The following is a 14,617-nucleotide window of genomic DNA, read 5'->3' as shown; positions in this document are numbered from 1 at the left end:
AGCTCTGCCATCCAGCCAGTTCTCAGTCCACCTCACTGTGCACTCGTCCAGACCACGTTTCCAGATTTACATCTCTTTGAAATACTAATATTAAAGTAAGCCATATAGAGAGAGATAAATAAATATAGATGTGTGTTTTTGTATGATACCAATTAAAAATACTGTAAATACCTGATATGATGAGAAGGAGGCTTTTTGGTGCACAGCCTGYGGCACTATGTCTGTGTTTAAGAGCTCTCCTTAAAGACACTGCTTTGTGAATGTGTCAGCTAGACTTTTCTGCCCTTCTGCTGGGTGGCACCAGCCCCTTTGCCGGCTTAGAGGAATGGGTGTTTAGTCCTTCCCTTAGGGTAGCTGTGCACATGTAAAGATAAGTCCACTGTTGTCAGCAGGTGCTGGACTTTTGGGCAACAGGTCTGCTCCCCTCAAGTTCAAGAAAGGCTAGACCATAGCAGAGATGTCGGCCCAGGCAAGTCAGTGGAGCAGGCCCGGCCTCTCAGCTGRGTGCTGTCTCACCTCTTATTTATTTATATTGCCATCTTTGGCTAACAGATACAGACCTCTGACTGTTAAAGACCTGATCAACTACCCTTTTTATGGGGTGGCTGGAGATATTTGTCTGTGTAGCTGCAAGCAGAGAGGATGAGGTAACGTGTTGGAAAGGAGGCGGATGGAGCTGAGAGGAATTGAGCGAGAGGAGAGAAAAAAAAGAAYGAATAAGAACATAAGAACATGCTGCTCAGACATGAAAGGGGATGGCRAGATGGGAGAGATACCGACGGCACTGGCAGAGATGCACATTGGTCTCAGTAGGGAGAAGCAAAGAAACCTTTGTTTTAAGCAAGCCCCAGCCTATCCACCCATATTTTAACATAATTTACAATTAAATACAGTTTGCAGTGTTGTGCTGCTTCGCATAAACGTGGGAGTGGAATTGCTGAAGGGGGGAATACGGAATCCAGATCTCATCTCGAAGGAGGGACAAGGCGGGAGGAATGGTGAGGAAGAGGGGCTTGGAAGAGCCAGAGGAGGGWGGTGGAGGAATCCTGGCCGGGCCACTAGTGCCTCTGCTTCCCTGGCTGGTAGGTGCTGGGCACATTTGCAGGTCTGTCCTTAGAGGGGACTAATGCTGTAGGAAAATCTTGTTCAYGTGCCAAAAGAGTAAGAGTGAAATCCTGCTCGTGCTTCCAAAGCGGTAGCGTCTGTGCAGACAGTCAAAAATCAAAAGCAGAAAAAAAAAGTSCGTGGCAAAAATGAAACCTGAGGTATATGTGTAGAACATTATACACTCAGTAGCAAAATGCAGCCTAAGGAAAGTATCAACAGTCATTTTAATGCATAAGTAAAGGTGTCTGTATTGGGCATGTCTTAAATGGATATACTGTTTTGTCTTTCCTTAACTATTGTGTGTAACTAACTGCTAAATTTAGAGAATCACATAATATCTAAATATGCAAGAGGGATTTTTCACTCTACTGTCTATATGGTGAAGATGTTAACAAAACTTAACAAAAATAATTAGATGACAGAGTACAAAGATGTCTGTTAATTCATACAAAAACTTCATACCTTCAATTTTATATCACTGGTTCAATACTATAGTTCTTCTGTGAGTAATACATGCAGACAGATGCTAAAAAGTAAAATCCATGCAGACAGATGCTAAAAAGTAGATAACCAATTCCTTATAACCACATAAGAGGGTCGGAAAACTTCAGGAGAGTCGTTAGTGTGGAAAAGCTCCTGGCAGCTCCCGGCACGTCCTGCGGGGACGTGTTTTGTGTTGTGTTTTCATTTTCCTAGCACACAAACTTTTATTCTTTGACCTTAAACCAGCATTTGAAAGGTCATTTAAAAACTAACCATTGCCAATGATTTCTTTATGCCGAGACTCACTAGCAACTGAGCTGCAGTAACATTAACATCTGAATGTTAATATTATAGCTGTGGTAAACGAGGGAGCTGACACYGATTCCTAGCCTCCACAAACCTCTTTCATGGAATTAGTTTTAGGGGTTGTTTTTTCCCCCAGTGTTTTCTCTGTTCTTCCCTAGGTGTGGTTAAGGCCCAAGTGGTGGGTAGCGTTTATATGGTCTGTAATCATGGGCTAAAAGGCACATAATCTTTTCCTTCCTTGGTGGCTTGCAGTTTCGCTGCCGCGTTGAGCCCTGTTGCTGCTCGGGCCGCGCGGCTCCGGCTCGGTCGCGCTCCACGAGCTGCATCCCCTGCACGCGGATGCTCYGAGGCTCCTGAGTGCCCCTAGCACTGCAGAGTCGTGCAGCACCACTCACATGTCGGTGGTTGCCATATTTCTGCCTTTTTTACCTTTTTTTCTTCTTTTGAACAGATCCCTTGAAGCCTTGTAGTCTGCCCTTCGGCGCCTGCGCGAGAGTCGAGCACCGCGTTCGCACAGGTACCGTCTTGCATCAACCTACGTCTCCTTGTCCGGGGGTGGGTAATAACAAGGGTAATTCCAGAAGGGCTGTTCTGCTTCTTCTTGGGCGGTATGTCATGGTTTCAATAAATCTCCGTCTTGATCTTTACTAATTTCTTCAGTCACGGGCTGATGGGCTGTGATATGTATCTGTTGTGATTAAGAAAGGTGCAGGTTTCCTTTTGCTGTCCCCCATCACACAGAGGTGTTTGTGTCAGCATGGCAGAATCCTCTTGAAACAGGCCACTAGTGCAAGGGTTGCTTTTTTCTTCATTTCCACTCTGTACTTTGTCTGGTCTTTCAATTCAGTAAGCTGTGAGAACTTGTTATAATGAGGAGTTTGAGCTCAAGCGAGGGCTTTTAGCCTTAGGCCTCCAGGGATTATTCTTATTTATCTTGTTATTGGTCTCGAAAACAGAAGACAGTTTCAACGTCTCTGAGTCCGTCCTCAGCACACTCTGAAGTTGATTTGAAGGTCTGAGCAAGTGGCAGGCATTGAAGTTTGAAATCATCCAAACTCCGTCATTACAGCTTCTAGACAAAAGGGGAAAAATCCAATATTGGGAATAGTTGAAAGAATGTGGTATGTCAAGTAGCTTCATTCTCAGCGAGTGGGAAGACAAACAGCTGAAACCCAAGTGGACTAAAGGAGGAGAGAGGAGTTAGGAGTGTGGCGTTTTGTGCCAGTGGCTGTAGGTTAGTAAAATGGCCCTAGAAGGCTCGAGTGTTCGTGAGTAGCTGAGTGGAGTGGAAAGCATAGTTCACTTCCCACAGTCARCTTTAAATGAGAGGACTTTTCATGCTTGTGTAAAAGAAAACCATCAGTAACCGGTATGTGCTGCGCTGTGTAGCAAATCGGCCGCACACGGCACGTTCCTTCAGTTCCGTTCAGAAAAAGACATTTCATGTTCAGCTGTTTCCAATCACTGTGTTTGGCCTCAGAAAGGAAATTTGCTCGTGTGGGGTCTTAAATTAGCAATTATCACTGCTGTTTTCTTTCAAGAGAAAAAAATGTTAAGATTGAGAGTACGCACGGCTAATTTGAAGGTAAAAWTCCATTCCCGTAATGTTGGAGTTGTCTCAGAACCAAATGTTGTAAGCTGGGGAAATTCAGACCTCAATTCTGAATATATTGTAGTATAAAATGAAAGACACCAAAGCTGTCCAAGCTGTGCCGGTGATTGACATCAGTTAACATTCAGAAATCCTATGATAATTATTCTGCTCTTAACTTTTGTGGTCACAAGTTAACCTGACCTCACAGTCRCACTTCATGTTTTCACTCTCCCATTTTCACACTCTATAGGATTTACTTCAGGTCTTCTCAGGAAAATAATTCGATGTTAGTGTTTGCACAGATGCCCTGAGAGGTCTGTAACTTGGGGGACAATGAGTTGCTTGTTTTACCAATGGAAAGGATAGAATCTCTGATTTGAGATGGGAGCAGCATTCACTCCTGGCTGCCGCGGTGTAGCCAGTGGATCTGAACTACTTATTTTTAGAGAGTACATCTAGAAATGGATGGAGATCAATGATCAGTTGCATCTAATAGTGTGGGACATCTCTGTACCCTGAGGAGAACAAGCTGGAGAGGAGGTGGCCACCGGAGGGGACCTTCAGGCTGAAACCAGATGTCCTCCCTCATGGAGTACTATCAGGAGTATTTGAATAGTCTCTTCATTTTTTTTTTCTTCTCCTCTTTTGTGCTTTTTCTGCTTCCAGACCCGCTCTTCTTTACCATCAACACCCTTTTCTCTCTGCTTTTTAACGTGTGACTGTGTGTGTCCTGGACCGCTCCATATCTCACCACTCTTCCCTCTTGTACCAGTCCCCCCACTCCCAATTCCTATTTCTCAGGATTTTGTTTTCCCTCTTAACTCTCAAAGGCCTCAACCCTCCCTTCACTGCCTCCTTCTTCCCTTGTTTAAATACACGAGTGCCATGGCTCTGCCTCCAGACACAGAATCACAGAAACCCAGAATGGTTGAGGTTGGAAGGGACCTCTAGAGATCTTCTAGTCCAACCCCCCTGCTCCAGCAGGGACACCCAGAGCACGGGGCACAGGGCGGCATCCAGGCAGGTTTGGAGACCTCCAGAGAAGGAGACTCCACAGCCTCCCTGGACAGCCTGTGCCAGGGCTCTGKCACCCTCACAGTGAAGAAGTTCTTCCTCACCTGAGGTAAGGACATTCTTAGGGGCTTCCCAAAAACCGTGGGCAGGAAGAATTTCCAGCATCATCATCACAGCATCAAGGTCCTCAGATATTTTGAAACTCGTGTAGCACGAGGAGTCTCGACCTCCTCACCTTCTAAATGCTTCAGTGAGCAGCCGTTACATTAAATGCCAAACTGGGTATGAGAAAGCAGTTTTTATAATAACTCTTTAACAAACAGCCAACTGCATCCTTATCAGTTTTTGAGGATCTGTAGTTCTAATGTGCGCTCTGTACATGCGCACATGCTTCTGGTGGAGCGATTAAGTAGAAAATATGCTAGAAATATTCAAGTAACTTGAAAATAGTGCAGGCTTCTAGTGTACACGCAAATGTATAATTATGCTGTGCATGTAGAAAATGTTATTTGTCTTAGATTATACAGCCCCATCATATTGATTGCAACATCTTATAATAACACTAAAGGCTTAAACCACACTGACATTGTGTTCCAGAGCCAGAGCTGGAATTTTTAAGCATCTACTTAAAGGAGTTTTAAAAATATACAGCTATGTCTTCAAGACTGCTTTTATTTTTATTCTGAACTTCTTATTCCTCAGGTTTGGTGCTGCAGAAAAGGGGAATCAATCCTCATATGATGTGGGAAAATGCCATATCATATGCCATTCAAAAATAAAAGATGTATTTCACTGAGTTGCTCTGAAGGTTACAGTACCCTCGAACACTGCAGTAAATCATTTGGGCTTTAAAAAAAAAGAAGAAAGAAAGAAATTAGACTTCATCTGCTTTTAGGTCGTCAAAACTTTTGCAATGTGTTTATTTAAGAAAAACACAAATGTGGAGCATTTCATGTTTTCATAGCCTGGATGGTGAGAAATGGTTCTCCTGGAAAAATGACAGGGTCGATGAAGCTGTTCTGGAGTAGCCAGCCCTGCTGTGCCTGCTCGTGGGGCTGGCAAGGACGGTTCCTACACAGGGGTCACTGTGACGAGCAGCAGGGAACTGCGGGTAACAGGCAGCCCCAGCGCAGTGCGAGGTCTGTGGCAGAAGGAGGCCCCTTCTGGTGCCCTGGGTGGACGTGATTATTGCTGGACGGCTGTCAGCTTTAGCACGTGTGGAGTTTAATCTTACCTGCTAAACTACCTATTAAAAGTCTTCCTGTACTTTCTTAATACATTATGCTTATTGGCTATATCTTAATATTTGTATTAAGCTAGGGCAGTCTGTGTAATTTCTGAAAAAGCATTTTCCTTAAAACAAAATAACAATAAGATCACAGTATAACAGTAACTAAGAGGAGACTCTGTAATTTTCTGGCTCGCTACTTGTAAAAATTGCTGTGTTTTATAACAAGAAGACTATGTTCTTGCACACTATGTCTTTCRAATATATTCTCACAAAGGGCAAGAAACTTTGAAAGGGCTACTAAGTGGATATTTTTTTAAAGCTCTTCCTACTAATTAAATCTGATTACGGAAGGAAAGGAAACACCAAGTCTGATGTGCTTTTTCCATCCATAATAGCTCTTTATGTTTTGTGCCTTTCATGGCATAAATTGGGCTTGTTTTTCTTTCCTAGGCTGTATTTATTTACTTTGGGTCTTGGTGCACTTGGACATTTCTGGAGTTCTGCAGGATTCGTAACTACAAGGGAATGTCTAACTGCCAGTATTTTCATTGTGGCTTTATTGTTGTTTCTTAAATAAAATCTGTTTATAGCTATGAGATTATGTTCCTTTAATATATCCCTCGTTGTAAACAGTTCTCTCAGACCTTTCCCAGTAAATCTGCGCTAACCGCGGGGTCGGCCCTCTCGCCCGGCTGGCAGAGTTTTTCTTTCCCACAGAAATGGAGCTGCTTGCGGTGGCAGCAGCCCCCATTCCCAACCCCCAGGTCAGAAATTGCTGCACTTTTTGGAGACACGAGAGACTGAATCAGATCCCTGATCTGCAGAGTAGAGACTTGGTTCCCCCTTCGGAGGGAGAGCCTGAGTCAGCGGGACTCTGGGTGCTCTTAGGTGCCATTTCCTAAATCTTCCCAGCTGAAACTGTCCTATTTCCTAGAAATTATTTTAAAACATATTGAGCATCATGAGGTTCCTAGTATAGTTTCCTATGAAGGCAGCTGCCATGAAGGCTGCTGCTCCTCTCTGCTCTGCTGTGGTATTTCTGTGGAGAGGGGGATGGAGACTCAAGTGTGATGGGTAAGGAGAAATATGGGATTAAAGGAGTCGAAGCAGCATAAACATGGGAACGATGGGAACATGAGCCTGGTCCACATGTAGGTACTAAAGACGTTTCCCAAAGCTTTGCAGAGTGCTCAGGTAATCATTCTGATAAAACAGAAGTAGTCACTGAAAGCAAGAGCTACGAATTTAACAAAAAGTTTCAGCATGGACCTCAGTTCAGGGCCTTCCCTGACTTGCTTTTAAATGACACAGTGAAATTATTCCACAGTATGATGTAAAAAACATGGGGGTCTGGAGAAAACAGACYTGGTTTTCATTACTGCCTTGACAGGCACAGCATGTAATAGCTCTCCAAATAATAGGAAGGCTTGTACATTTTTCGTGCTGTCTAGTTGGAAGAAAAGAAAATTTAATTTATAGCTTTCTTGAGTAGCTGTGCAGATCTCTTAACTCTTTAAAGAAATCACCGAAAGTGTAACCGAGAGGGATTATGATTATTGGGTAGAAACGTTAGCAGGGGAGGWTTTCGTGACTAAAAGGGAACAGAATTCTTTCTGAAGACTTTTGYTGTGAGAGATGTCTCTGAGCAGCTCCCGGGAAGCATGCACATGTTACAGAGGTGCAAGTATCTCTGCTAAGATCTTGCAGCTTTCTAGGTTTGTGGGTTTGCCAGAAGCTGCTTCCATGCGTTTTAGTATTTGAACACAGGTCATCATCCTACTGAGTCCTCTTGAGATCACTTGTTGATGGCTTGAGCCTGAATTTATGTGATATTTATGGTGCATCTTGAGGTTGTGGTTATATTTTACCATCTGGAAAATAAAGTTGACACAGGCCTTTAAATACTAAGGAGAGCAGAGCAGGGCCTGTCAGCCTTCATTACATTTACCACTGTGCTTCATCCCACCTCCTGCACCCATCTTTCATCCGCTGCCTCAGCRAAATGAATTAAGAGCATCAGCTTCAGCTTAGACTGGCCGGCCAAACCTGTTCCACTGAAGTCAACAGCAAAAATTCCCCTTATTTGAGCAAGATTTTCACTGCTCTTCATTGCTGCTGTGCTGTGACATTGATATTGTTGAAATACATAGTGCTCTTGTGAGTATACTACTGGTTGAAATTTGGCCAAGGTGCAGGACACCCAAGGCAAATGGGGAGGGAGTTGTGTTCAGTACTGTCAACACTGCTCAGTTTGTGTTTAGAATGCAGTTTTAGACACAAGAGAAAAAAATAAACTTGAGTATTGTACAATAATATTGTATTAATAATAGTTCCAGAAATAAATACTTGCTGGTGCGGCCACTTCATAAACTCTTTTTTTTATTTCAAGAGCCTGTATATTTAGACTATGCAGAGCTGTAATTCCAAAGTTCTGGCATAGTTTGTGTCTTTTTACTGTGTTGCCTTTAAGAAAAGAATGGCTTATACAGAATTTATTTGTATTTTGTTAAGTTACGTAACTCCTGCTGCTGGAGGCTGTATTTCATTCCCCTAAGTCATGCAGCTAGTGAGACTGTTATTAAATGTGAGTATCCGACAAACATATTGCTGACCTAACAGTGACTAGAGTATGATGCCTACGATGAATAAGTRCTTTGGATCTCTGCCTCTGTGACAAATGAATCCTGAATCAATGTGTGTGGATGAAAATACGGCTTTAAAAGGAAAAAAAAAAAAAGAAAGAAAAAAGGAAAAGAAAAGCTCTCTCCCTTTTTATATTTTTGTGTTCTACTCATCAGCTCTGTGACAATCACTGGATGTTACAGAGCTCTGTTGGTATGAACTTAAAGTTTTTATTAATAGATGTGTAGTATGAAAATGAACTATAGTTGTGTGTGTGTGTGTGTGTGTTCCTAGTTTGGTTTTATTTTAAATAGTGTATCTGTTAAGTCTAATGATTATTGTAGGGAAGAGCTATAGTAGAAATCTACAAAGAATCCTGTAAAATGCAGCCAAGTATATGGCAGAATAAGATCTACAGAATAGGCATTTAGATGTAGAGGAAATTATCAGTCTGTAAGGAATGGTTTGGGGTCCCTAAGTATATCTTAAACATTTCCTGGAGCGGCTGGAGAAAACCATTGAATTTCTGCATTCTATTTGTCCTTGCATCTCTATAGTGAAAAAGTGGTACTAGAGCTGTCCCCCATGGAAACTACAAGTGAGAAAACCTGGAGGCTCTTTGTAATGTAAACCCCACAAGAAGCCTTTTCTGCCCCAGTGCTGCAAGGAAGGTTTTCACAGCTGGCACAGTTTGTGTTCCCGGGACTGCATGGCGCTGCTGCTGCTGCTGCTGCTGCTGCTGCTGCTGCTGCTGCTGCTGCTGCTGCGGCTTCGCCTTTGGCCTTAGCCACGAAGTCAGGGAGGAGGAGGCTCCCGTAGCTGCCGAGCTGCATTTCGGGTGCCGTGGGCAGCAGCAGCAGAGGAGCTGGCAGGAGTTACGGTGACTTTCCACGCTCGCAGCGGCAGAATTAAGCTACAGTCATCAATGCAGCACAGCAGTTGCTGCATTGACACATTACACGCCTCCTCCTCTTTTTCATCCCACTTTCTTACCTAATGGCATCTGCTTTAGTTCTTTTTAGCTCTCAGAGAGCGTGTTGAATAAACTTTCTTGTGATATTTGAATGTAGGGCACTTGGAACGGCAGGCAGAGCTATCATTCATCCTTCTCCATAGCTGCATGGAGCTTAACTTGTATTGACGAGGGCTGTCCTGGGTGAAGATGCACTTAAGTGGTGGTAGAGACTTCCCAAAGCAGTTCCTGAGGCTGGTGCTTCAATTCCCACAGTTGCTGCCCACAGTCCTGCGCTCCTGGCACAGGCTGCCCAGGGAGGTTGTGGAGTCTCCTTCTCTGGAGATCTTCCAAACCCGCCTGGATGCCGCCCTGTGCTCTGGGTGTTCCTGCTGGAGCAGGGGGYTTGGACTAGATGATTCCTAGGGGTCCCTTCCAACCTCAACCATTCTGTAATTCTGTGATTCCTGCAAGAGGAGAATGGAGTTGGCAGCGTCTGCTGAGTCAGAACCATGGGAACCTTCAGTGACAACAGCAAAGAAGGAAGCAGAGTTGTTCCTTGTTCAAGTGGCAACACCATTGCACATTTGTATTTTTGATTTATGCACAAAAATACAAAATATACACGATGGTCAGGTATTTTTGTAAGCACTTTAGCAGTTAAGCTCTGCCCTGGTGATGTGGGAAGGTTTGAGTTGTGTGTGCAGAATAGAAATGTGCATGTGCAGATGCGTGTCAGAACTGCCTGCAGTACATTTGGGTGTTTGATACCCTGACTTTGAAATAGTAGTGCCAATAAATATGTTGATTCTAACGAGGAAAAAGAGCTTTTTCTCTTTCAGAAAGACTTAGTTAAAATTCAGGAAGTCWAACTACTGAGGAGTTAGCACTAGGATTTATAAAGCAACACTAAAAGGGAAGCTTAATTAACATTTCACTACCCTTTCAATTGCAGTGAATGTGTGTCTGGTTTATCACCCACCTAAATATGTTAGTTTGTATTTGAAGAATACTTGTCTCCATAAGCCTTCAAGAGAAAGCTCAGCTTTTTCCTATAATCTCATTATAGCATTTATAGATTTTATTTGCTTACTTTGACCTTGAATGAATTGGAGGGAATATTCAATGTATAAATCATTTGTTTCTGGGAATAAGTACTTGAAGCTATTTGCCTTTATGGTTAAGTGTACTTTTATTTGGATTTTTTTAAAGGTAATTGGTCCAAGCAACATGCTGATTGACGTATCCTGCATTAGTGAGGTGGATATTGGTGGAGGAGCACACAGCACTATGAGATGCACTAAAGCAGCTCATCACCAGGCGGGATCCTGCTGCTGCTCCATGTTCCTTAGCAGGAGGGAAGAAGTAGCAGCAGCTTTTCTTTCTCTCCCCAAAGAATTCAGTGACAGCAGAAGTGGGATATTTAAAAGGGCAACATAGATAAATAGGGCAATAATAAAACAAATGAGATCCATTAGCTAAATCACGGCTTGATAAGTAGATTCTTTGATAAGTGCCCTTCAGTGTCTCGTGTGGAAGAAAATTGTTAAAGCACTTGCATCATTCACAGCACTAGGTTTTGGACTGTTGTGACAATCTTAAGTAGGAAAATCTTAACATAACTTAGGTACTAAGTTAATCTTCGTTCAGACTTAGTGCTCGGTAGAAAACTTGGAACAGCTTGAACAGCTATAYGCAAGTGTAAACACATTTTTATTTCAAGCTTAATCTGCATGTGTCATGGGCTCCCAAAGTCTTGCATCAAAAAACATTTTTTTTTATTTTTCCTGCTAAGTGATTTCCAAATTCTGGTGGTCCATTTGATCTGTGCTTTACTGCTGGAGCACCAGTGCTCCGGTGACTGATGTTTCGGACTCCAAGCTAGAGTGGGTRGCTTTAGCAAGCCATTTTAATGGTGGATTTATTTTAGAGTAATCATGAAGTGCGTGCATTGCACTTGAAGTGCTTGGTGTCTCTGATTGTGCTTCGCTTTTTAGACCCGTCCATTTTATGGAACATTTAATAAAAWAGGAAGATGCACTTGCATTCTGTGAATAGCAGGGCATGAGGAATAAAATGTTATGGGTTTAGAGAGAAAGCACATACAAAAAATCAACCAGTCAAAGCCATAGAAACCAGTTTGAAAGTGCTTTTTCACTGATCTTCAGGAAACAGATGGCTCTAATCCGCTGGACCCAACCATTTGGCTTCCTATTCCCCATCCACCTCCGGAAATAAACCAATGTCAACCGAAGTCATCCCGATGACTTTCTTACTTCCATTTGGGAATAATTTTGTCAAGTCCGGAATGGGACGGTGGGCATGGGCAGAATGGGGCGGGCAGGCGCGCGGAGGCCTCAGCGGGCGCCATGTSGCGCAGGCCGCGCGCAGGCCGCCTCTCGCGGCGCCGCGGCGCCGGGCGCCCTCGCTGACGTGTCCTTGGTTATTGTGCCTTCCAGGTCGCCGCCCGAGGTGCCGAGGAAGCGGCCGCGCTCCCGCCGAGGAGAAGGGACGCGGCGGAGCAGACTAACGCGGGCTCGCGTCGGTGGCCGCTCTGCGCACGGGTGCCTTCGCCCGTTTGTTTATCGAGCTGTGCCATGAGGCGCTGCTGCTAGCACTCCGATTCCGGGATTCACCTGCCCCTCGCCGGGCTTGATGTACATGTTTCTACACCGTGCATTTAGAAGAGCCCAGAGAAGAATCCAAAACGGCTGCGGGGGAAAGACCACCAAACATGCCTACAGAAACACTACCGACAGGTAGCATGGTGAAGCCCGTCAGTCCCGCCGTCACCTTCACGTCCGCCGTTCCGCTCCGCATCCTCAACAAAGGACCCGACTACTTCCGCAGGCAGGCGGAGCCCAACCCGAAGCGGCTGAGCGCCGTGGAGAGACTGGAGGCCGATAAGGCCAAGTATGTCAAGAGCCAAGAGGTGATCAACGCCAAGCAGGAGCCCGTGAAGCCGGCGGTGCTGGCGAAGCCGCCCGTGTGCCCGGCCGCCAAGCGAGCGCTGGGCAGCCCCACGCTGAAGGTGTTCGGCAACAACGCGAAGACGGAGAGCGGCGTCCAGAGGGAAAATCTGAAACTGGAGATTTTGAAAAATATCATTAACAGCTCCGAAGGCTCCAGCTCGGGGTCAGGCCATAAACACAGCTCGCGAAACTGGCCGCCGCACAGGGCCGACTCGACRGAGCTGAACCGCCACTCGTTCGCCGAGTCCTTAAAGGTTTATCCCACGCAGGGCCGCAGCAGCCCTCAGGAGAGCAGCTCCAACGTGAGCAGAAGGCTTCTGGACCAGTCCACAGAGACTTTCTTGCACGTCTCTCACAGCTCCTCAGACATTAGGAAAGTAACTAGTGCAAAGCCCTTAAAAGCAATACCCTGCAGTAGTTCAGCCCCACCTCTGCCTCCCAAACCCAAAATCGCTGCCATTGCCACCCTCAAATCCCCCGAGATCGAGCCGGTCGAGCCCGGATGTGGAGTTAGTAGAAGACCCTCCCTACAGCGATCAAAATCTGACTTAAGCGACAGATACTTTCGCGTCGATGCAGATGTTGAACGATTCTTTAACTACTGTGGACTGGATCCTGAAGAGCTTGAAAACCTCGGGATGGAAAACTTTGCAAGGGCTAACTCTGATATTATATCCCTCAACTTTCGCAGCGCAAGCATGATTAGCTCAGACTGTGAACAGTCTCAGGACAGCAACAGTGACCTTAGAAACGATGACAGTGCCAATGACCGTGTGCCATATGGCATTTCTGCCATTGAAAGGAATGCCAGGATCATCAAGTGGTTGTATAGCATCAAGCAAGCTAGAGAGTCACAGAAAGTGTCCCACGTGTGAGAGGAAATCCACAGGAGGAAAAGCGAGGACTGTATCTTTGTCTGTGAATATTCAGTTGTGAAGGGTTGTGAAGTCTACTTGAAGTCTTGTACACTTCTCAAATCTCTTTTGTGTTGCTTGTTGTGCAATGTTTTCAAGTTGCATGCCTGTCAACATGTGAACTGACCTGGCTTCCACTTGAACAATAACTAACTACAAAGCCTGGCTGAGCGTACACAGTATCTGCCAAAAGTTTAAGACAAGAATCTAATTAGGGCTTCAGCATAATCAAAAGTGTTTACATGGAAAGGTTATATGACTTCTTTGATATTTATGTAGTTCCTTGTGGATTTTTATATGTCACTTTTTGTCTTAATACAGTTATTGTCAACAGATGTTACTAGTTTCTAAACCGAATCAGAATCCCTTTGGGCAAATAAAAGTAATACTGGCCAAAATAAGAGATTTGGACATATAACAATAGGCAGAGCAGCCTGATCTCTTGCAGAAAGTGGGYTACTGGCACATGTTAAACTGTTTCTAAAAGGCAAAGAAAGCTGCATTTTTCTTAAAATACGTATCCCTACTTGCAGTAAGGGACTATTCGATAAGAGTTTTCATTTTCTAGGTAAGCTCCCTCGATTTTACAGCAGAAATAGCCTAGTGAATCTGCTTGACATCCTATAAACAGAGTCTTGTATTTTGTTTGAGGGCAAGCATTTTAATGATTTTATATTACCCTGTTGGAAAGGCTTAAAGAAGGTCAGAATCAACAGAGGAAAATGTCTTGGGTGTGGGATTTTGTGGGTTTCGTTTTTACTCAAAGATTCCTGGTCTTAAACTTTTGACAGGAATGATTAGATCCTATAGCTGATATTGAATGCCTTTATTAGTCAAACACATCATGACTACCAACTCCATGCTGTCTTTTAATTTTTTGTAGACCTGTTGGAACAGTTCATGAACAAAAAACGGAAATACACAGCCATATCAATATAATGCCTCCTACTCAGAAGTAAATACACTCAGTAGCTGACCTATATCTGAGAAATTGTGATTATGTTGTCTTGCATATGTTATATCTACGGCTGTGAAAGTTTGTTACAGCTCTAGGAAAGTGTAGAAACATGACAGTATGTAGCTTTTTTTCCTTTTTTTTCTCTCTCTCCTCTCCTTACCATGGTTAGTGCTGCAGGTCAACCTGTTACAAACCTTTTGACAATCTGTGTCTTCCCAGCGGTCTAAACTGCCACTTCAACGGGCAGTTGCGGTGTGGCAGCGGAGAAGTGGAAAGTAYAGTGGTCTGCTTCATCATTATTGTATACATGCTTTGAAGTTAACTGCAGCACTACCTTATACTTCATCAGCTAATAGGAACCTTTTTTATTGTGTAAATGCTGTAAGACTTTGTATATACTTCAGTTGTTACGAAATCTTTAAAAGGAAGAGTGTTATGCTAATAAATAGCTCCTGGTGCAGGTA

The 14,617-nt window shown here is 44.1% G+C and overlaps 1 protein-coding gene across 2 annotated transcripts in view; it reads left to right on the top strand.

Moving 5' to 3' along the window:
• FAM110B (family with sequence similarity 110 member B) overlaps nt 1–14,617 on the top strand; it is a 68,235-nt gene extending 53,618 nt beyond the window's left edge. For both annotated transcript variants that reach the window (XM_026050099.1, XM_026050098.1), the window contains exons 2-3: nt 2,348–2,413; nt 11,769–14,617. In XM_026050099.1, coding sequence (XP_025905884.1) covers nt 12,044–13,156 — 1,113 coding nt within the window. In that variant the 5' untranslated portion in view covers nt 2,348–2,413; nt 11,769–12,043 and the 3' untranslated portion in view covers nt 13,157–14,617. The remainder of the gene's footprint in view (nt 1–2,347; nt 2,414–11,768) is intronic.

Source organism: Nothoprocta perdicaria, unplaced genomic scaffold (assembly GCF_003342845.1).
Source record: "Nothoprocta perdicaria isolate Ctin4 unplaced genomic scaffold, notPer1 scaffold_65, whole genome shotgun sequence".
In the NCBI taxonomy this organism is placed as follows: domain Eukaryota; kingdom Metazoa; phylum Chordata; class Aves; order Tinamiformes; family Tinamidae; genus Nothoprocta; species Nothoprocta perdicaria.
This window is presented reverse-complemented; position numbering and strand designations above follow the sequence as displayed.